The sequence below is a fragment of the Eschrichtius robustus genome, chromosome 19 (assembly GCF_028021215.1).
Source record: "Eschrichtius robustus isolate mEscRob2 chromosome 19, mEscRob2.pri, whole genome shotgun sequence".
Classification (NCBI taxonomy): Eukaryota; Metazoa; Chordata; class Mammalia; order Artiodactyla; family Eschrichtiidae; genus Eschrichtius; species Eschrichtius robustus.
Genome location: NC_090842.1, coordinates 4,659,265 through 4,678,126, shown reverse-complemented (window position 1 = coordinate 4,678,126; position 18,862 = coordinate 4,659,265). Strand labels below are relative to the sequence as shown.

At 46.5% G+C, this 18,862-nt stretch overlaps 1 protein-coding gene across 1 annotated transcript in view; it reads left to right on the top strand.

Moving 5' to 3' along the window:
• The window catches only part of USP10 (ubiquitin specific peptidase 10), a 72,792-nt gene extending 70,231 nt beyond the window's left edge, over positions 1 to 2,561 (top strand). Inside the window, exon 14 of the mRNA XM_068527426.1 lies at positions 1,533 to 2,561. Coding sequence (XP_068383527.1) covers positions 1,533 to 1,720 — 188 coding nt within the window. The 3' untranslated portion in view covers positions 1,721 to 2,561. The remainder of the gene's footprint in view (positions 1 to 1,532) is intronic.
• The last annotated feature ends 16,301 nt before the right edge of the window (positions 2,562 to 18,862 follow it).

Genomic DNA, 18,862 nt, shown 5'->3' with positions numbered 1-18,862 from the left:
ACTGACCTGGTCACTTTAAAAAAACCAAAACCAAGTCTGGTAGGTCTTAGAGGTGAAAATCCAGGACAGACGCCCCACAGCTGGATTTGGGGTCAGAGGGGCATGCTGGTGTCGGGGCTCCCCTTGCCCTGCGGCAGCCTCTCCATCGCTGTGGCCTGCAGGACTCGATGCAGCCGTGAGCTGGTGCTGGTTCCGTTGCTGGTTTCCCACCTGATGGCCCAACAGTCTTGCTGTCCCTCAGTGACCAGTCACGTTCGTCACCGGCAGGCCGGGGCCCCAGTGACCTCTGAGCCCCAGCAGAATGGCCTCCGTGCAGAGCCCGGCTCTGACCAGCCCACGTCACTGGCTTACGGTGGATTTGGATGTCCCTACAAGTGGGAGAGTGCGCTGACGTTCAGGCTATTTATTGCTGAAATTTCGTACCAGATTGTGCCCCTCTCTCCAGGTGACTGTCCTTCATGCCACTCACGACAACGCACAGCTCACCCTGGCCACACTGCTGCCCCCCTCCCCGGAATGTCACTGGAGGCTGTTTCCCTCACACGGGGTCAGGTCTGCTGGTGGCCGGGCCACCTCCCAGCCCCTTCTCTGCATAGAAGGGGGAGGATGTGCCCTTCCACTGTCTTCAATACCTTTTCAGCATCTTCCAACAGTTATATTTGTTTTAGACCTCTGACTCAGGCTTCCTGTTTGAATTACACAATTTTAATGAACAAGTACATGGCAGGTATTTTTTTCTGTTAAAACATGGTTGTAGAAAAATTGGAAATTTTTTCTAAAAGAAAAAAAGAGCAATGACTAGTGTCTGCAGGGTGACTCCACAACTGCCCACTCAGCCCAGCTAACTGCGCTGGTGACCCTCCTGGGGCAGTGCTGTCCTTGTCACGGGTGACAAGTAAACCTCAGATTCTTGTTTTTTTCATGTAATGTAAGCATATTCTTACACCACCAAATACTTTTAATCTGGTCTGTGAAAAAATTCACCTTATTGTAATGTAATGCACTCAGCATTCCTTCTAGTGTGAATATAGGCTTTTGCATGTTTTCACTTTGTCCAAGATTGAGATACTCTGTTGAGAACAGTCTAGAAGTGGAATTGGCTGGATCAGGGCCTGATGTTTGGGCCTCGGTGTGCGTTCCCAGAGGGCCATTGGCTGATGGCTCTGCAGGGAGCGTCTCTGTGTCCTGCTTCCCAGGGGACTGTCTCCTGTATCAAGTCTTAAGGCGCTGGCGAGCCTGCCTACGGGGCTGACAGATGGGACGACCCCATTAGTTGACATTTCTTTTATAGTTTGTGAGATATTGAGCATTTTAAATATGTTATTAAGACATAGATGTATGACTTTGTATTGTAAATTGTTGAACGGTTTTGAGTTGAAACAGCATTGCTTTGTATAATCCCACTTCTCTGTCCCACCTGCCTTGGTGCCAGGCCTTTCGTGGGACAGGCAGGCCTGTGGCGGGAGCAGGCGGGCACCTTAGGCGCTGGTGTGCGGAGCCGCTCTCACGGGCGCCCGGGCCCTCTCTTGCAGTGGTCTACCACCACGGCAGCAGCGCCACGGGCGGCCACTACACCACGGACGTCTTCCAGATCGGTCTCAACGGCTGGCTGCGCATTGACGACCAGACGGTCAAGGTGATTAACCAGTACCAGGTGGTGAAGCCCGCTGCCGAGCGCACAGCCTACCTCCTGTATTACCGCCGCGTGGACCTGCTGTAGCCGCCGCTGTGTGTGCCCGACGCTGCTTGTAGAGCACCGGCTCTCACCGACTCCCCTCCTCTCTTTAGTGGCTCTTTAGAGAGAAACTCTTTCTTCCTGTTGCAAAAATGGGCTAGAATGAAAGGAGACGCCTGGGGTTTGTGCACAACATAGTTTATGTTGACTTCTAACTTCCAAATCAAAATCATCTGGTTGAAACAGACTGTCGCTTGATTTAAGCAAATACACAAAAAACCACATTTCCGAAATAATGCCGATTCCTGAGTAAGAAGGGGAACTTGCATTTGATTCCCAGTCTAACTGCATAGTAGAATAAATCCTGCACCAGCAACAACACTTGTAAATTTGTGAAAATGAATTTTATCTTTCCTTAAAAAAATAAATTTTTTAATCCATCACACTTTCCTCCCTCACCCTTTAGTTTTTGATAAATGATAAAAATGAGCCAGTTATCAGAGAAGAAATAGTTCTTACTTCAAAAGATAAACAAACACAAAAAATAAGTTGCTGGTTCCTAATAGGAAAAATACATTTTAATAATTGTGCGATGAGAAGCTGCTTACGTACACATTGCAGATCAAATATTTGGAGTTAAGATGTCAGTCACATAGATGGGTGATTGTAACTTTATTGCCATTAAAAGATTTCAAATTGCATTCATGCTTCTGTGTACACATAATGAAAAATGGGCAAAATAATGAAGATCGATAATTCCCTGCGTCTGCTGTCTAATTCTGCTGTCTGCTCTTCTACGATGCCGCGTCTCTAATTGTACACAGTTAGTGATAGCTAGGAGTATAAAGTTGTCGCCCATCAATAAAAATCACACAGTTGGTTTAAAGCTGCGTGTGTGGTGTTTCTTTGACGGCAAATGCCTTTTCCAGTAACCGGAGTTCAAGTGGGCAAAGACTGGGCTGCTGGAATTAAAATTAGCCCCTGGGGCAGCCTGACGTGTTTGTGAAAGCTGACCCAAGCCCTCAGGTGATTCTTGTTTACTAGTTCCAAAGTTATTAACTCCAGTGATTTGGATAAATGAATTTTTAAAAATCTTCAAATAGCAGAAAAGAGGAGGTAAGCGCTCTCTCCATTGTTCTGTCGCCTGCATTGCTCAGTTCAAGGGGGGGGCGGATGCGGGTCATGGCTGAGCATCTTTGTCGTTGCCTGCTACCGAGCATGCTACCTGCGCCTCGGATGCCGCCTCCAGATGTGGAAAGGAAGCCTTTCGAGATGGAGGAGACGGAGAGAAGAGCCGTCGTATGTGTCAGGCCGCTCCCGGCAGCTCTCGTGCCCATGGCACCCTGGTTCCAGAAGGCCCTGTGCAAGCCGCTCACAGCCTGTGTGCTGGGGTCCCCCGAGTAGCGGGTTTACATGGTCCAAGCCTCTCCCCCAAGCTCTTCCGCTTACCGTCCGCTGTTGCTAATTGTAGCCATGTGCCAGTGCAGGTTCGGAGCTTACTTCTAAAATTACAGTACTGTATAGCATAGGGAACTTTATACTCAGTATTGTGTAATAACCTAAAGGGAAGATTATCCGAAAAAGAATATATACACATATATAACTGAATCACTGTGCTGTACACCTGAAACACAACATTGTAAATCAACTATACTTCAATAAATATATATATGTATAAAAAAAAAAAAACGTGCAGTTCTAACGTTGCCCCCTTGGCCCGCCTGCCCTGCTGTAACCCTACTCTGATTTGCTTAGCTATTCACAAGGCATAATTAGCCTCTTATTAAAATAATGTACAATTCTTATGGAACATGTGGACTTCGGAAGCTAAATTCACTTTGGGGGATTCAACCCACACCAGCAGTAACCCAGCCACACGTGGAATAAGGAGCCTGTTCTGAAGCCCGGCGTTGAGTTCTGCGTTGTGATCCGTGAGCCAGGTCAGGTCCGATCCGTACAAGTGGCTTATCTGTCCTGAGTATGCAGCCTGCATAAGCGATGTTGGCTAAGGTGTCCCCGTGAGTCAGTGAACGCCCTGTCCAGAACAAGGCCTCTCTCAGGGATCTGTAACAAGAGCCCGGACAGACAGTGCCGTCGTTGGTGCACCAGCCTGCTTCCAACTGTTAGAACACGTCTTGTGGATTTAGATGAGGAAATTTCCCCTCAAATGTCATTTGAGGGTCTCTACATAATCATTAAATTGCTAAGTTATATATTCTGTCAAGCCCAAAATATGTTGGAAACTGAGATACTAAGGCCTTCCCTTGGAAGGTCTTGTCTCTCTCAAAAGTGGTTAGAGATGAATTAAGTGCAGTGGGGCATCCAGTGTCTCGGTGACCCTGTAACGTGTGGAGGTACTGCATTCGCTTTTTAAAATTTATTTTATTTTTGGCTGTGTTGGGTCTTCATTGCTGTATGTGGGCTTTCTCTAGCTGTGGCGAGCAGGGACTACTCTTCGTTGCGGTGCTCGGGCTTCTCATTGCGGTGACTTCTCTTGTTGCAGAGCACGGGCTCTAGGCGCGTGGGCTTCAGTAGTTGTGGCGCGTGGGCTCAGTCGTTGTGGCACGTGGGCTCTAGGGCACCGGCTCAGTAGTTGTGGCGCACGGGCTTAGTTGCTCCGAGGCACGTGGGATCTTCCCAGGCCAGGGCTCGAACCCGTGTCCCCTGCATTGGCAGGTGGATTCTTAACCACTGTGCCACCAGGCACGTCCTGCATTCACTCTTCAGGCTGCTGTCCCCTCTGGCACCTCGGACTTTTAGATTCAGCTGTCTGGTAGCCCTCAGATGGCTCTTCTGTTACCCTGTACATGAGTGTGTTGTCTGAAAGAGCATGCATAACCCCACACCCCCTAACAGCGCCAATTGTATTTATGACAGATAACAGCTTCCCAGTTTTCCTGTGCTTAAGTGGGATCAGCATGCCCAGCTGCAGACGAAGAGCAAAGCTCATAAAGGGGCCGAATATATAGCAAGGAGATGGCTAGCCTGGAGTTCACGATTATCTGCATTTGGTCCCTGCAGTGATTGATTGGCCCTTGGATAGAAAATCCGATCATTCTAGCAAATCCAGTGCTTTCTAGGGTCCCAGGTGAATTTTGGGCCTATCCATGTTGTTCTTGACATTTTGAGCTACATGTTTAGTGTTTCGTGCTGCAATTTTTAGTATTTTTATAATTCCAAGACTATTTCGTTGGCTTTAGGGTCATTTACACTAAGAACGTGGCCCATTAACCTTGGTGTTGGGGATACAAATGTAGTGATTTTCCTTCATTAGCATTTGACATGTCTTTCTCAGTGTCTTTTAAACCACTGTGAATGCTAGGGTATCGTCAGAAGCACATCACAGGGAGATTTTTCTTTACTGTGTGAAATATTGCTAACAAGACTTGGAAGTTCTCTTACACGAAGAACGTAATCAGGTTTATCTGGTTGGTGTATTGTTTGCCCCAAGCCAAGAAAGTGCACGTGCCTCTTTCAGAAGGAAAGAATGAAAAATGGGTTCCATTCAGAATGAAAAACGGCGGTCCTTCCATTGTCCTGTTTGTACAGCCATGTTCAGCTGCCCGGTGGCTCAGAGAAGCTGTTTCTTTAAGTTTTCAGGTGGTCAGTCATGTAATCATGGTCTAATGTGTGGGTCCCACGAGTAGTAACTTTGGAATCAGCAAATGCATCATTTTATGTCTTTTCCTTAGTGGAAACTTCTGGTGATTGCTCTCATAGGCTGCTTGTACTTGACCGGGCCAACTAGTGAGAAAGCTAAGATTGCCGTCAAAGTCAGTTGCTTTGGATTAACCAAATAAACCTGTGAGTTCAGTGCTGCACGGCGCTCAGCTAACTTTGCAGGAGTCGGTGTCCTGCCAGGGTGGCCACTTCACTCATGTTTCGTTAAGCTTCTCTTTGGAAGTGCTTAGTCCATCAAGAGAGACCAAAGACTTTTCTATTAGTTCTCTGGCTCAAGAAGGAAAGATACCTTGTCGACTGGCCCCGGTGAGGACAGTACCCATTACACCAATTCCCTGAGGGTCAGTGGGCTTCGAAAACATTAGGAAAAAAATCTTAGAGTTTAAAAAAAGTCTAACAAGGCCGTGTGTTAACAGCCTGCTCTACACATAATGCTATTTTTTCTTTTTAAAATCAATCACAGCAGATTGCCAAGCAGGTGTGCTTTTTCCGCATCAGATGTTTGCTCTTGCTTCCTAGGATTTTTTTTTTTTAATCTGTTATTATTCATCTTTTGGACTGACTATTCCCATCTTACTTATACCTTTTGGAGACAAATGTATTTGTTTGAAAAATGAGATTCACTTTGTAGCCTGGCTTCACCCTGTGGTGATGTTCGTTCTCTTCAGAAGTAAACAAACGAACCAGTGAACAAATGCTTGGTCCCTTTTCTGATCTTTCACTCTCTTTTCTTACCTCCCCCCACCCCCAACCCCTACAAGAAAGGGTATATCATCCTGGTTAATGAGTGTGGGCTTCTTTTAGCAGATTTACAGTGTAAATTTGTTTGCCAGTTGTGCTTCCCTTTTGTTTCTCAGACATAGTCTGGTCATAATTGGGGATGACTTGCTAAGCTCTGATTTGCTGAGCACAGTAGCATTTCGTCAAGTGTCTTCTGTTGGAAACAGCTGGCAAGTAAGCTTTTAAATTAGTGGGGTTTTCTAAATGTCCATCGCCAGAGGAATGGATAAAGAAGATGTTATATGTATGTACACACGCACTCACACACACACACACACACACACACACACACAATGGAGTATTACTCAGCCATAAAAAGGATGAAATAATGGCATTTGCAGCAACATGGATGGACCCAGAGATGATCGTACTAAGTGAAGTAAGCCAGACAGAGAAAGACAAAAACATATGATATCACTTATATGTGGACTCTAAAAAGATGATACAAATTAACTTACTTACAAAAGAGAAACAGACTCACAGACTTTGAAAACTTATGGTTACCAAAGGAGAAGGCGGGGTGGGGGGGGCATAAATTAGGACTTTGGGACTAACATACACTACTATATATAAAATAGATAATGGAGAAGGACCTACCATATAGCACAGGCAACACTACTCAATATTCTGTAATAACCTGTGTGGGAACAGAATCTGAAAAAGAATGGATATATGTATGTGTATATGTATACCTGAATCACTTTGCTGTACACCTGAAACAAACACGACATTGTAAATCAACTATATCCCAATATAAAATAAAAATTAAATTAAAAAAAATTAGTGTTTTTTTTCTTTCAATTAAGGGGAATGTACCTGATCCTAGCTGCCGTGTGATTTAGGAAGTGTTTTGACTCTAGGACTTCACATTGATTGAGTGATACCGTCCAAGATGTTTTCATCTTCATAAACTCCATTTCCTCCCAGATCCCATTTAAGTGCGTGCTCTTTGTCTTATCTATCGTGTGTTGGAAGTATTTATTGTTGGTTTTCTAACAAATAAATATTAGGGTAGCTTTGTTCATTCTGTGGTATCGATCCAGTCAGATGCGTGTGTGCGTTTGAAGCGTTCCCGATCCCTTCCTGAGAAACCCCATGTCCCTGTCGGCACGTTCAGGAATCGGGTGAACCTCAACCCCGTGGGGTTTTTTTTGTCCTTTTTTGAAATTGCAGTTGGTTTTTGTTTTTTGAACATCTTCACCCATGCGGAGTGCTTTTGGTTTCAGCTGTCGGGCCCTCTGAGAGGCTTGCGTCGTGTTCGGGGTGGCCCTGGGATGCTGGGGTTGGGTCTGGTGAACCTGACCTTGAGCTCATCTGTCCTCCAAAGAAAGCAGATCTCCTTACGCATTTTATGAGCATTTGGGGATTCTCTACGTGATTGAAGAAAAAAAAATAATCCCTCTGCTTAAAAAAAAAAAAAGATTGAAGGACTCTTACGTAAGCGGGGATTTCCTGCCAGATCTTAAGATTGACTCATCCTCGTTTATTCCCTGTGGTCAGCAGTGGGCCCAGCTCTGGACTCTGGTAGCTGTCGGGCCGGATTTGCTTTCTGCTTATCTTATCACCTGCAGCTGAAAGCCGAGCACAGGAATGCTCGGTGGAGAATCAGCTGGTGCGTCCTGACCTTCTTGCGGACACCCACCCTTCACATCCGAGGCCAGCAAGGGGGTGATGCACTGATGCGAAATTTGTTCTGTGTTCGTAAAGGTGTGAATTAACTTTGCAGTGAGTAACATTCCCTTTCTAGGAAGAGTTCTCCTGTTTCTTATGGCTGCAAACCCTCCCTGCTGCGCCGGGACCACACCTCCCGCTGCAAGGCCACTGACTCCAGTGGAGCCCTCCACCGGGGCGCTGCCGACGTGAGGCTCGTGACCTGGAGCAGATCCAGGGGTGTCGGGACCGGCGACTCACAGCAGCGTCCTCTGTGGTCACCCTTGGGGCGCTCCTGCTTGCCCCCCTCCCTAGGCACCTCCCTCCAGCTTCCCCGCCTCCCTTCCCCTCTCCGGACAGCATATTAAGGTGCTCATAATAGCTAAGAAGACGTGGGGCTTCCTACAGACCAGGCCCACTTCTGAGCTCTTTCCAGGCACTTGGCCTTCTGACAGTCCCGGGAGGACTTCCTGCCTACACTGCGCAGCTGGGGAGCTGGCATCGGCTCAGAGTCTGCTCGGAGCCCCTGCTCTGTGCTGTGTGCAGGCACCCACCCCTCATCCCCGTGGCCTGCCCAGGTCAGTCCTGGCACTCGAGAGTAAACTAGAGTGGCCAAGAGAGGCTGGTGATGCAGCAGAGAAACAGAAGGGAAATCTGGATGAACTCTCAGTGCTATGGCATTAAAACAAAACAAAGTAGTGAAATGATTAAAAACGGGTGCGGAAGCACCCAGCCTGTGCTCCAAACTCTCCCTGTGCTAATCAGCCTGTGATCTTGGGGCGGTGGTCCAGTGTCTGAACTGGCTGGAGGTGGCACTGCCACATGGGGTCAGGGACAGGGTTAGGCCAGGTAACAGGTGTGATCTCTAGGCAGAGCCTTGGGGCTCAGTGAGCCCTGGTCACCTATGTCCCTTCTGGCGTCATCACAGGGCTTGGGGCCGGGCCTCATCTCTGATAATTCGCCTTTTGAATTTTCCGTCTTCTTCCTGCCTCGACCTTTGGCCCTGCTTGCCTGTCCCCTCATTTGAGTTCTGCTGTCCTGTCAGTTCTGGATGCTTCTGTTGAAGCCAGGCAGCTGGGCACTGTCTCCTGTCTGGTCAGGGCCCCCCAGGATAGGGAGACGTTTGCTGCTGGCCCAGTTTCCACTAGAAAATAGTGTGAGTGTCTGGGTAGTGGGCGGCCTGTCACCAACTGCCCCCCGGTGCCCCCTGAATCGCTCAGTAGAAAAGTTCATTCCTCCCTGTCTTCCTTTTATGCAGATGCCCACCCAGGGCTAGCTGCACACACACGCCCTGGAGTTTTCTGTTACTGTTCTTCTTTACAGCTATCATGGGACTGTTTAAAGAAAAAAGTAAAATTCATCAGTGCACAGAAAACAGAACCAAAGACTGGTCCAACCTAAGATTTGCATCCAACCTAACGTTTGTTTTCAAAGAAAGTTTAAAAGTTCAACTCACCCACGTTTACAGCTAAGAAAACGTACACTTCATTCAATAAACACAACAAACTTGAAATCTGCCTTTATTCTGTCTGGTGACCAGTTCAGGGCACAGAAGGGATGATACTGTGGGAGAGGCAAAGGAGATGGAGGTTAAGAGGGGGAGGAAGAATGCCGGGGAGGGGGGCGCGGACCCAGGGGAGCGTGTGGGTCCGGCCTGGTCCTCCTGTGGAGACGGTGCCAACAGTGAACTCAGCACTAGCCCCCGGTCTCTACAGGGAACGGCCGGTCATCACCTCTCTTCTGGAAACAGTTTACTCCGAGCTCTGAAGGGCTCAGTGTCTTCGTTTAGACCTCCTTTTTGGGTGTAAGGAGCTGTCCACCTCCTCGGCCTGTTCACTGCTCATGGTGGGTGTGTCGCCTTCTCAGGCACCCCGCTAGGTCCCTGTGCCTGAGGCTGTCCTCTGAAGCCCACATTTATTCTGACCTCTGAGTGCTTCCCTCTTGCAACCAAGTCTGTTTCAGTGTTTTTGTCCTGTTTAATGGTGACAGTACGTAATACGATTCAAAGGGAAAATAAAAGGCACTGCAGAAAGAATAGAGTAAATGGGCAGCGGCAGCCGCCCCAAGACATCCTCACAGGGTCCGGCCTGCCCTTGCCCTGGGCTGGGTGGGTGACATCACAGCTCATGGTGTGAGCACAGCCGGTGGCTGAGCGCTCAGATCTGACCTCCTGGCCCACTGAGCAGGTGACCCCCTGGGTCTTTACACGCCCCCAGCGCTGACACCCCAAGCACGTTTGCAGCTGGTGGAGCAGGAAGGGGTGGGCCAGGCCCTCCCGTTCTCACAGAACTGCTGGCTGCGTCTGGGTGGTTTGGAAAATATTGTGAAAGGGAACCGAGTGGCTACCGTGAGTCTGCACATTCACGTGGTTCGTGTTTGACTCGAAGCGCCCGCAACCAAACCCTTTAATTTCACTTGAATAAAAAGTGATGCGTTGACTAAAACGCCGTGTCCTACTTAAGTGGGGGCTGTGGCGAGGGCGGTGATGTCACGCTGGAGGGGACCCAGGCTGGGCGGGGCCTCGAACTGTGACTTGCACGCGGCCAGGCACTCAGGTCGAAATGGACAGCTCAGGAGCCTTTTGCATGTTTATACACCCATGTAAATGTGTAGAGCATTTCCAGGGCCCCAGGGCCCCCAAGCTCCCTAAGGGTCACCAGTACCTGACGTCCGTCATACATCACTTCTCACCCTCGGCACCGTGGCCACCTGCGTGTGGCCAGATGTCCTGTGCATTGTGGGATGTGAGCATCCTGGCCTCACCCACTGCATACCAGTTGCGACAACCAAAAATGTCACCAGACATGGCCGAATGTCCCCTGGGGACCCAAATCACCCCTAGGTGAGAACCACTGCCATAGCGAATTTGACTGCTTAGGATTTCATAGAAACAGCATCATACAGCATGTACTCCGCACCTTCTTTCACCCAAGATAATCTGCAGTTATAATCATCCCCGTGGCGGTTGGTCCCATAGCAGCATTAACACAATCCCTTTGTGTTGAAGTCCCCAGGGGGCCGGGGGCGGGGTGGGAGGCAGATTTAAGCTCGCAGAAATATATGCAGAGTGTGCCAGTTACTAAAGTATCAGTGTATCCACTGGTAAATGATTCTCAAAATGATAAACTCTCATAGTCCGGATAGAAAACCCTTTTATTCCTGGTTACTGGTGATTGAATGGTCACCTGATAAGCAAATGCCAGGGTAACCAGGTGACATTGAGTTTTCGCACAGCATCTTCCTAATCCTCGCCAAAATCTTAGGAAGGGGGCCAGCTAGGCCCGTTGATAAACGAGGAAACAAGCTTAGCTGGTGGTTGTTTGCACTCACTGCGTTCCGTCCACCGTGGAACGCCTCCTGTCACTCTGCCTTGGAGAGATGGTCAGAAACCAGTGTCCCTGTTCTCTGGGGTAAGTTTGCATGAGTGACAGTGCCGGGATCTTGCTTTCTGGTCCCCGGGCCAGCTCACCCTGCTGCCCACAGGAGGGCGACTGGTGCATCTTGGTGGCTCCAAGCTTTAGTGGAGGGGCCAACGGCTGGTTAATCACACAACTCTGCCCCTTCCTCTCACCCATGCATTTGCCACCTTGAAAGCCAATTCCCAAAGCCCAGTGCAAAACAAAACAAAAAAAAACCCTTCCCCAGAAAACCTGAAAGCAAATACCTTCATCCAAACATCACCAGTGCTTGTCTCTGTAGGTACCTGCCCCCAGTCTATTTGTGTATTCCAGTTTTTCTACACTGGGCATTTTTTACTTTCTAAATTTAGAAATATTTTCTCCTCTGTGTCTCCAAGCCTGTGTTGCCAGACCAGGTAGCTGCTGTAGCCGCCCCCCCCCCATCCCATCCCCCACTTCTCGAAGACCAAGTGTCCGGGGTTCTCTAAGGTCTGGAGTTTGGCCATGTTGCAATGCCAGAGGCTTATCTTGATTCCAGTAATTAGAGAAACACATGTCAAACCAGTACCCTCTTGGAATTCAAGCACTGGTTTGAGAATTAATATGAAATTCAGTTGAGTGCACTCGAATGCAAGCATCTAAGTCCACGTTTGAATAAATACAGAGAGCATAAGTTGTCTGGGGACCGTGGGCTGTTCTGTTGGGATGAGTTCAGCACAAACAAATCCTCAACCTGAGGGTTAAACTCTTATGTAAATGCTTATGGGTTTACAACTGGGGGGGGGGAGGGGAAATATGCCTGGGAAAATGTCTTTGGGGTTTCATCAAACACTTGGAAAATAATCTGAAAACATTTTTCCAAAACCTAGGTAGTTCCAGCCCGGTCCTAATTGATAATAACTGTGTCTACGCGGCCTTTCTCTGTCCATTCTTAGTACCGTAAATGCCAAGGAGACCTCTGCGCTGAGAATTTATGCTGGTGCCAGTGGGGTCTGGGGATCAGGCTGCTCTGGCAAGTGTGTCTCCACCATCACAAAACAGCCTCCTCCTCCCCCAGAAATGCTCGGAACTATTACGAGAATCAGATCTTGGGTTAATTTTAAGTGAATTTAATTCATTCATCAGACCATTATTTGGTACCGACTCAGTGCTAGGTTTTTGTTGTTGTTGCAGGCAGCTCATAAATGAAATGAGGCGAGAAGTTTGACAGCTCCCATCTTGAAGGGTTCACAGTCAGTGGGAGAAAGCAGGGCCTAGGCAGTGGGGTGGATAAAGCAGTGAGTGCTGGTCAGAGAACAGGAGTTGGGGGCTGGGAGAGCTCAGAGGAGGGGCTGTCTGGGCAATGTGAGTTCAACCCTAGTCTTATCTATTCTAGGTCCTTTGCCTTTCCACATTGATTTTAGTATCAGTTTGCCTCTGTCTACAAAGACTCATGCTGGAATTTTGATTGGAAATGTCTTAAGCCCTAGAGATCCATTTGGGGAGATTTTACAACTGAATTGTGTCGAGTCTTCCAACCCCTAAACACGGTATGTCTCTCCATTTATTTAGGTCTTCTTTAACTTCCTTTTTTAGGATTTCTTTGATTTTTTCCATCAGCGCTTTTGATAAAACACAAATCGTGTACAAGTTTTGTTAGATTTATACCTAATTATTTCATTCTGGGGAGCAATTGTAAATGGTATTATTTTAAAATTTTCAGCTATCATTTGTTTATTGCTGTTGAATAGAAATAGGGTTGATTTTTGTATGTTGACTTTGTATCCTGAGACCTTGATAAACTCATATAAGCTTTTATACATGCCTTAAGATTTTCTGCACAGACAAAGATGTATGTAAATAGGGACAGTTCTATTTCTTCCTTTCCAGTCTTTATGCCTGTGATTTCTTTTTCTTGCCATATTTCATTGGCTAGACCTTCCAGTAAAATGAGGCATAAGAATGTTAAGAATATATATACTTGCCTTGGGACTTCCCTGGTGGCCCAGTGGTTAAGATTCCATGCTTCCACTGCAGGGGGCACGGGTTCAATCCCTGGTAGGGGAAGTTCCACATGCCACACGATGCGGCCAAAAAAAAAAAAAAAGTGTATATATACTTGCCTCGTGTCTGGTCCTAAGGGAAGGCAGTTCTTTCACCATTAAATATGCTAGCTGTGGGATTTTTGTAGATGTCTTTTACCAGATTAAGGAAGTTCCTTTCTACTCTGAGGTTTTTGAGTGTTTTTAATCAAGAATGGGTGTTGAATTTTGTCAAATGTTTTTTTCTGCACCAGTTCATATGATTCTGTGTTTTTTCTTCTTTAGTCTATTAATATGATGGAGTGTGTTGATTGGTTTTTTAATACTCCACCAGCCTGCATTCCTGGGATAAACACCATTTGGTCATGGTGTAGTGTATTTTTTATACATTGCTGGACTCTATTTGCTAATATTTGTTGAAGATTTTTGTGTCTGTGTTTGTGATGCACACTGGTCCATACACATTTCCTGTATTGTCTTTGTACGGTTTGGGTGTCAGAATAGTACTGGCCTCTTAAAATGAATTGGTAAATATTCCCTCCTTGTGTAGGACTGGTGTTATATCTACTTGAAACATTTGGTAGTTTTCACTAGTAAAACCATCTGGGCCTAAAGATTTCTTTTTCAGAAAGTTTTAAACTGCAAGTTCAATTACTTTAATAGATATAGGACTCCTGGATAATCTCTTTCATCTTGGGTGAGTTTTGGTCATCTGTGGCTTTTCAGGAATAGCTCTAATTCATCTAAGTTGTTGAGTTTAAGTGCAAAGAGATGCTCAAGGTGTTCTCTCATTATCCTTTTAGTGTCTCTGTGGTCTGTCTATGGTGTTAGCTCCTTTTTATTCCGCATATTGGCCATTTGTGTGTGTCTGTCTGTCTCTCTCTTTTGTCAGCCTTGTTAGAGATTTGTCAAATTTTACTGGCCTTTTAAAAGTTTTAGCTTTTGATTTCATTGATTTTCTCATTGGTTTTCTGTCACTGATTTCAGTGTCATTAATTTTTGCTTTTCGTCTTTATTATTTTGTTTCTTCTGCTTGCTATGGGTTTATTTTGCTCTTGTTTTCCCAGTTTCTTAGGGTGGGAGCTTAAATTGTGGATTTGAGATCTTTATTATTTTTTTCCTAGTATTTTCTAATGCTATAAGTTTCCCTCTAAAGATGGCTTTAGTTGCATCCCACCAACTTTGACACTTTGTATTTTCATTTTCCGTTCAAAACATTTTCTAATATGTCTTGAGACTTCCATGCATGTGCAGCACAGAGATGAGCCTAGGAGTTCCTCTACCACTTCATGGGGTCGCTTTCTCGAGTTCCCTCCTCCTCCCACCTCCCCTAACTCCGGTTCTCCTTCCCCCTCCCATGGCCACAGAGCCTGTGCCTTAGTTCCTGGCTCTGCCATGCTCTTCCTGCCCCTGTCTGCCTCCAGGACCAAGTGGCAAGAGGTCAGAGTGAGGGAAAAGCTACGGGGGTGCCCCCGCATTCTTGGGACCACAGTTTTTCTGATTAGAGAGAAGCTTTTCAGATTTTGAAGTTCTAGGTGCCTGCCCAACTGCCTCCCTGCCGCAGACTCCCTGGGGGCCAGGACAGGAGACAACCGGAAAAACAGAACAAAGGGAAAATAACTCAGGGCACTCCCCACTCTCTCTGACTCTTCCCTTTGGCGTTGCCCAGTGCAGAAACAGAAGGGTTCTCTCGGAGCTCTCTCTGCCCCGCCTGGTGCATGGTTCCCTTCCAGCGCCTATGAGCTCAGGCCAGGAGATACCAGGAGAAGCGTGGAAACTCACCGCCGCCCCAGGATGCCTTGAGTTCTGGCTCCTCCCCCAGTCTGTCTGCCTCTGTTTACTTCTGAGTTGATTTCAGTGGGAGAGGCAGGAAGGACAGTGCTGGTTCATCTTGACAGCACCAAACCTCCATGGTTTTATTTTTAATAATGGTAGTCAGTGTGGGAGCCCACGGCAGCTGAGGGTGTCAAGGAACTCAGCGCGTCCTGGCATCGCAGGGACCCAGAAGTCAATCAGGTTTAAGCTTAGAAGACTTTTTCCTCTACAATAGCGTAAGGTTCACCCTGAATTCAACTCTCCTGGGCGCATGTGCGTCCATCTCCATCCCGATTGTACGTTTCTCCGTCTGGAGAAACTGAGAAACTGAGGCACAGAGAGGACAGGTGTGGCAGAGTGAGGGTCCTACCTGGTCTCTGCGTCCCAGGGCCAGGCTGTGACACCACTGGAGGGTGCTCGGGGTCTCAGCTAACAGAGCACGATGCATCTAGGCAGTGAAACGCTTGGGTCAATCGCACGTGGCGCAGAGTCTATATTTTAAATACTAATCATAAGAGCTACCACTCAGTAAGCACTTAATGCATCCTGACCATTATGCACTTCATAATCCTCTCATGTATCTCCACAGCAGCCCTTTGAGGTAGATCATGCTTACTATCCTCGTTTACAGAGGGGAGTGAGGGCCAGAGAAGGCAAGTGACTTTCCCAAGGGCACACAGCAAGGAAGCACTACGGCAGGGATTCAAACCCAGGCCCATTTTTATGGTGCCTCTTAGCCAGGAGAAACTAAAAAATCAAATTCTGAAGACACGTCTTCCCGGTAAACACAGCGGGCCAGCTGGCTTATCTTTCAAGGGCGAACTTTCGTAATTTCAGCGGTCTGCTGATCACAACTTTTCTGATGCATAACCGGCGGATCAGCCCCTGTGTCACAGAGACCTCGTAAACCAGCTAAGTCGTTAACCTCTCAGATGAGTTTTGTTTACTGGCAGGAAATACTGGTAAAGAAAGAGTGACCCTTGAAGAGTTTGTACGTTGATGTTTTGTTTTGATTAAGAATTCTGGGAGGCCAGAGACGTCTTTCTGTGTAGAGAGCTGCCGTTTCCCTGCCAGAGTTGGCTCCTTCTGCGGATGCAGCAAGATCCCGTCACTCCCAGGAACTTTAGAACCTTCTCTTGGGCTGACCCATCCTTGTCCTGGTCAGCAAGACTGACTCAGCGGCCCGAACCCCGACCCGTCCCCTAGGGCTTGTCAAGAGGTGGAAGTAGGAATTTCCCCGACTCCTTATCATTTTGATCAATCTCAGAAACAGGCCACAAGTGGGGCTACCCTGGGGCCCCATCCACGCACCAAAAGCACTTCATCCCCGTCATTTGTGTACGCGCCTGCACAGAGGCAGGAAGTGGATTTGGTTGCTGTTCTCACTTAATAGGAAAGTAGCACCATGCCTCCAGCTGCCCTCAGTCCACACTGAGGACAGACCAGGCGGCTCCAGGTGTGAACTGTTTGACAGGCACGTGTCTCCTCCACGTTCACCAGATGCCCAGCTCTTGCAGGTACCTGGCAGGTGCCTTAGAGGGCGGGGAAGCCCTCCTCCATCTGTTCTCTAAGATCCCTGGCAAAAGGTGGTGTTCCTTTGCTCCCTCTCTCCCTTCTCTCCTTGTTTTCTCCTTTCTCTTCCCTCCCTCCTCATATTTCTTTCATTTTCCTGTTTTGCACATTTCCCCCTAAGGTAATACATGCTCACTGGAAACGTGTTTGTTAGTCATTGAACAATAAGGAAAAAAATCCAAAACCTCTGTAATCTCAACATTCATATGTGTGAATATTTCTTTTTGGCCTTTTTATATTCACACACACACACATATATATATATGGGTATGTATATATATGTTTTTAGGCTTGTACCCTTATATGATGCTCTTTTTCTCTGTTTTTGCTTAGTATGTTTTAGAAGCATTCCCTCTCGTCATGGAAAACACCATTATTTTTAATGGTTGTTCTAGGTATTTCAATATGCATCTGTAACTGATCACAACCTACGTAGTGTTCATATTGAATTACTCCAGGAGAATACAGGACCCTTGCGACAGTATATTTTCATGTACCCCTCCCCCATACTAAATGCTACTGTAGCCACGTGTATCATCTCTATACACATTGTAAACCAACAACTCAGTGTCATCCCATTTATCAACTTGTTCTTTTATGGATTGTGCTTTTGATATTGTATCTAAGAAAGCACCTCCTAGCCCAAGGTCTCAGAGAGTTTCTCCTATGTTTTCTTCTAGAAGTTTTATGATTTTAGGTTTTACATGTAGGTCTCTGATTTGATTGAGTTCATTTCTGTATATGGTACGAGGTATAGATCAAAGTTAATTTTCTGCATTTAGATATTTAATTCTTCTGGCACCTTTTGCTGAAGGTACTCTCCTCTCCTCATCAAATTTGCCTTTGCACTTTCACAATCAAAAAATTGACCATATGTGTGTGGGTCTTGCTTTCTGTTTTATGATAACAGTCTTGAATAGAAATGTAAACCTTCTAACTTTTATTCTGTTTTCAAATTTGTTTTGACTATTTTATATTCTTTGTGTTTCCATATGCATTTGAGGATCTGCTTGTTAATGTCTACCCAAAATAACTTGCTGGGATTATTATTTTGTGTTGTTATTATATAAGTATTAGGTATACAGCATTATAGTTCAACATCTGTATATACTACAGAGTCATCACCACTGTGAGTCTAGTTACCACCCATCACCATACAGTGGACCCCCTTCACCCTTTCCACCCACCCTCCAGCCCCTTTCCTCTCTGGTAACCACTAATCCGTTCTCTGTATCTATGAGTTTTTTTTTTTTTTTAATTGAAGTATAGTTGATTTATAATGTTGTGTTAGTTTTAAGTGTACAGTCTGTGAGTTTTTGTTTTGTTTGTTGGTTTTGTTTTGTTTTTTAGATTCCACATATGAGTGAAATCATATGGTATTCGTTTTTCTCTGACTTATGTCACTTAGCGTAATACCCTCTAAATCCATCCATGTTGTTGCAAGTGTCAGGATTTCATTCTTTTTTATGGCTCAGTAATATTCCATTGTATATACACACAGCATCTTCTTTATCCATTCATCCATCAGTGGACATTTAGGTTGTTTCCATACCTTAGGCTATTGTAAATAATGCTGCAGTGAACATAAGGGTGCAGGTGTCTTTTTTTTAATCTTTTCTTTTTTTAAAAACATTTTAAAATTTATTTTTGGCTGTGTTGGGTCTTTGTTGCTGCGTGCGGGCTTTCTCTAGTTGCGGTGAGTGGGGGCTACTCTTTGTTGCAGTGCGTGTCTCATTGCAGTGGCTTCTCTTGTTGCGGAGCACGGGCTCTAGGTGCGCAGGCTTCAGTAGTTGCGGCGCATGGGCTCAGTACTTGTGGCGTGCGGGCTCTAGGGCGTGCGGGCTTCAGTAGTTGTGGCATGCAGTCTCAGTAGTTGTGGCTTGTGGGCTCTAGAGCGCAGGCTCAGTAGTTGTGGTGCACGGGCTTAGTTGCTCCGTGGCATGTGGGATCTTCCCGGACCAGGGCTCGAACCCGTGTCCCCTGCATTGGCAGGCGGATTCTTAACCACTGCGCCACCAGGGAAGTCCCCAGCACCTTGCTTTTTTATGCAATCTGACAACCTCTGCCTTTTAATTGGAGTGTTGAGATAACCTCGTTGGGTTAAAACCTGCCATCTTGCTCTTTGCTTTCCATTTGTCTTATCTCTTCTTTGTTACTTTTTTATCATTGTTTCTTCTCTTCTTTTAGATTAATTGCATAGCTTGTCTGATTCTGATTTATCTCTTTTATTTACTTGTAGATATTTAGAAAGTTGAAGTTTCATTAGGGAT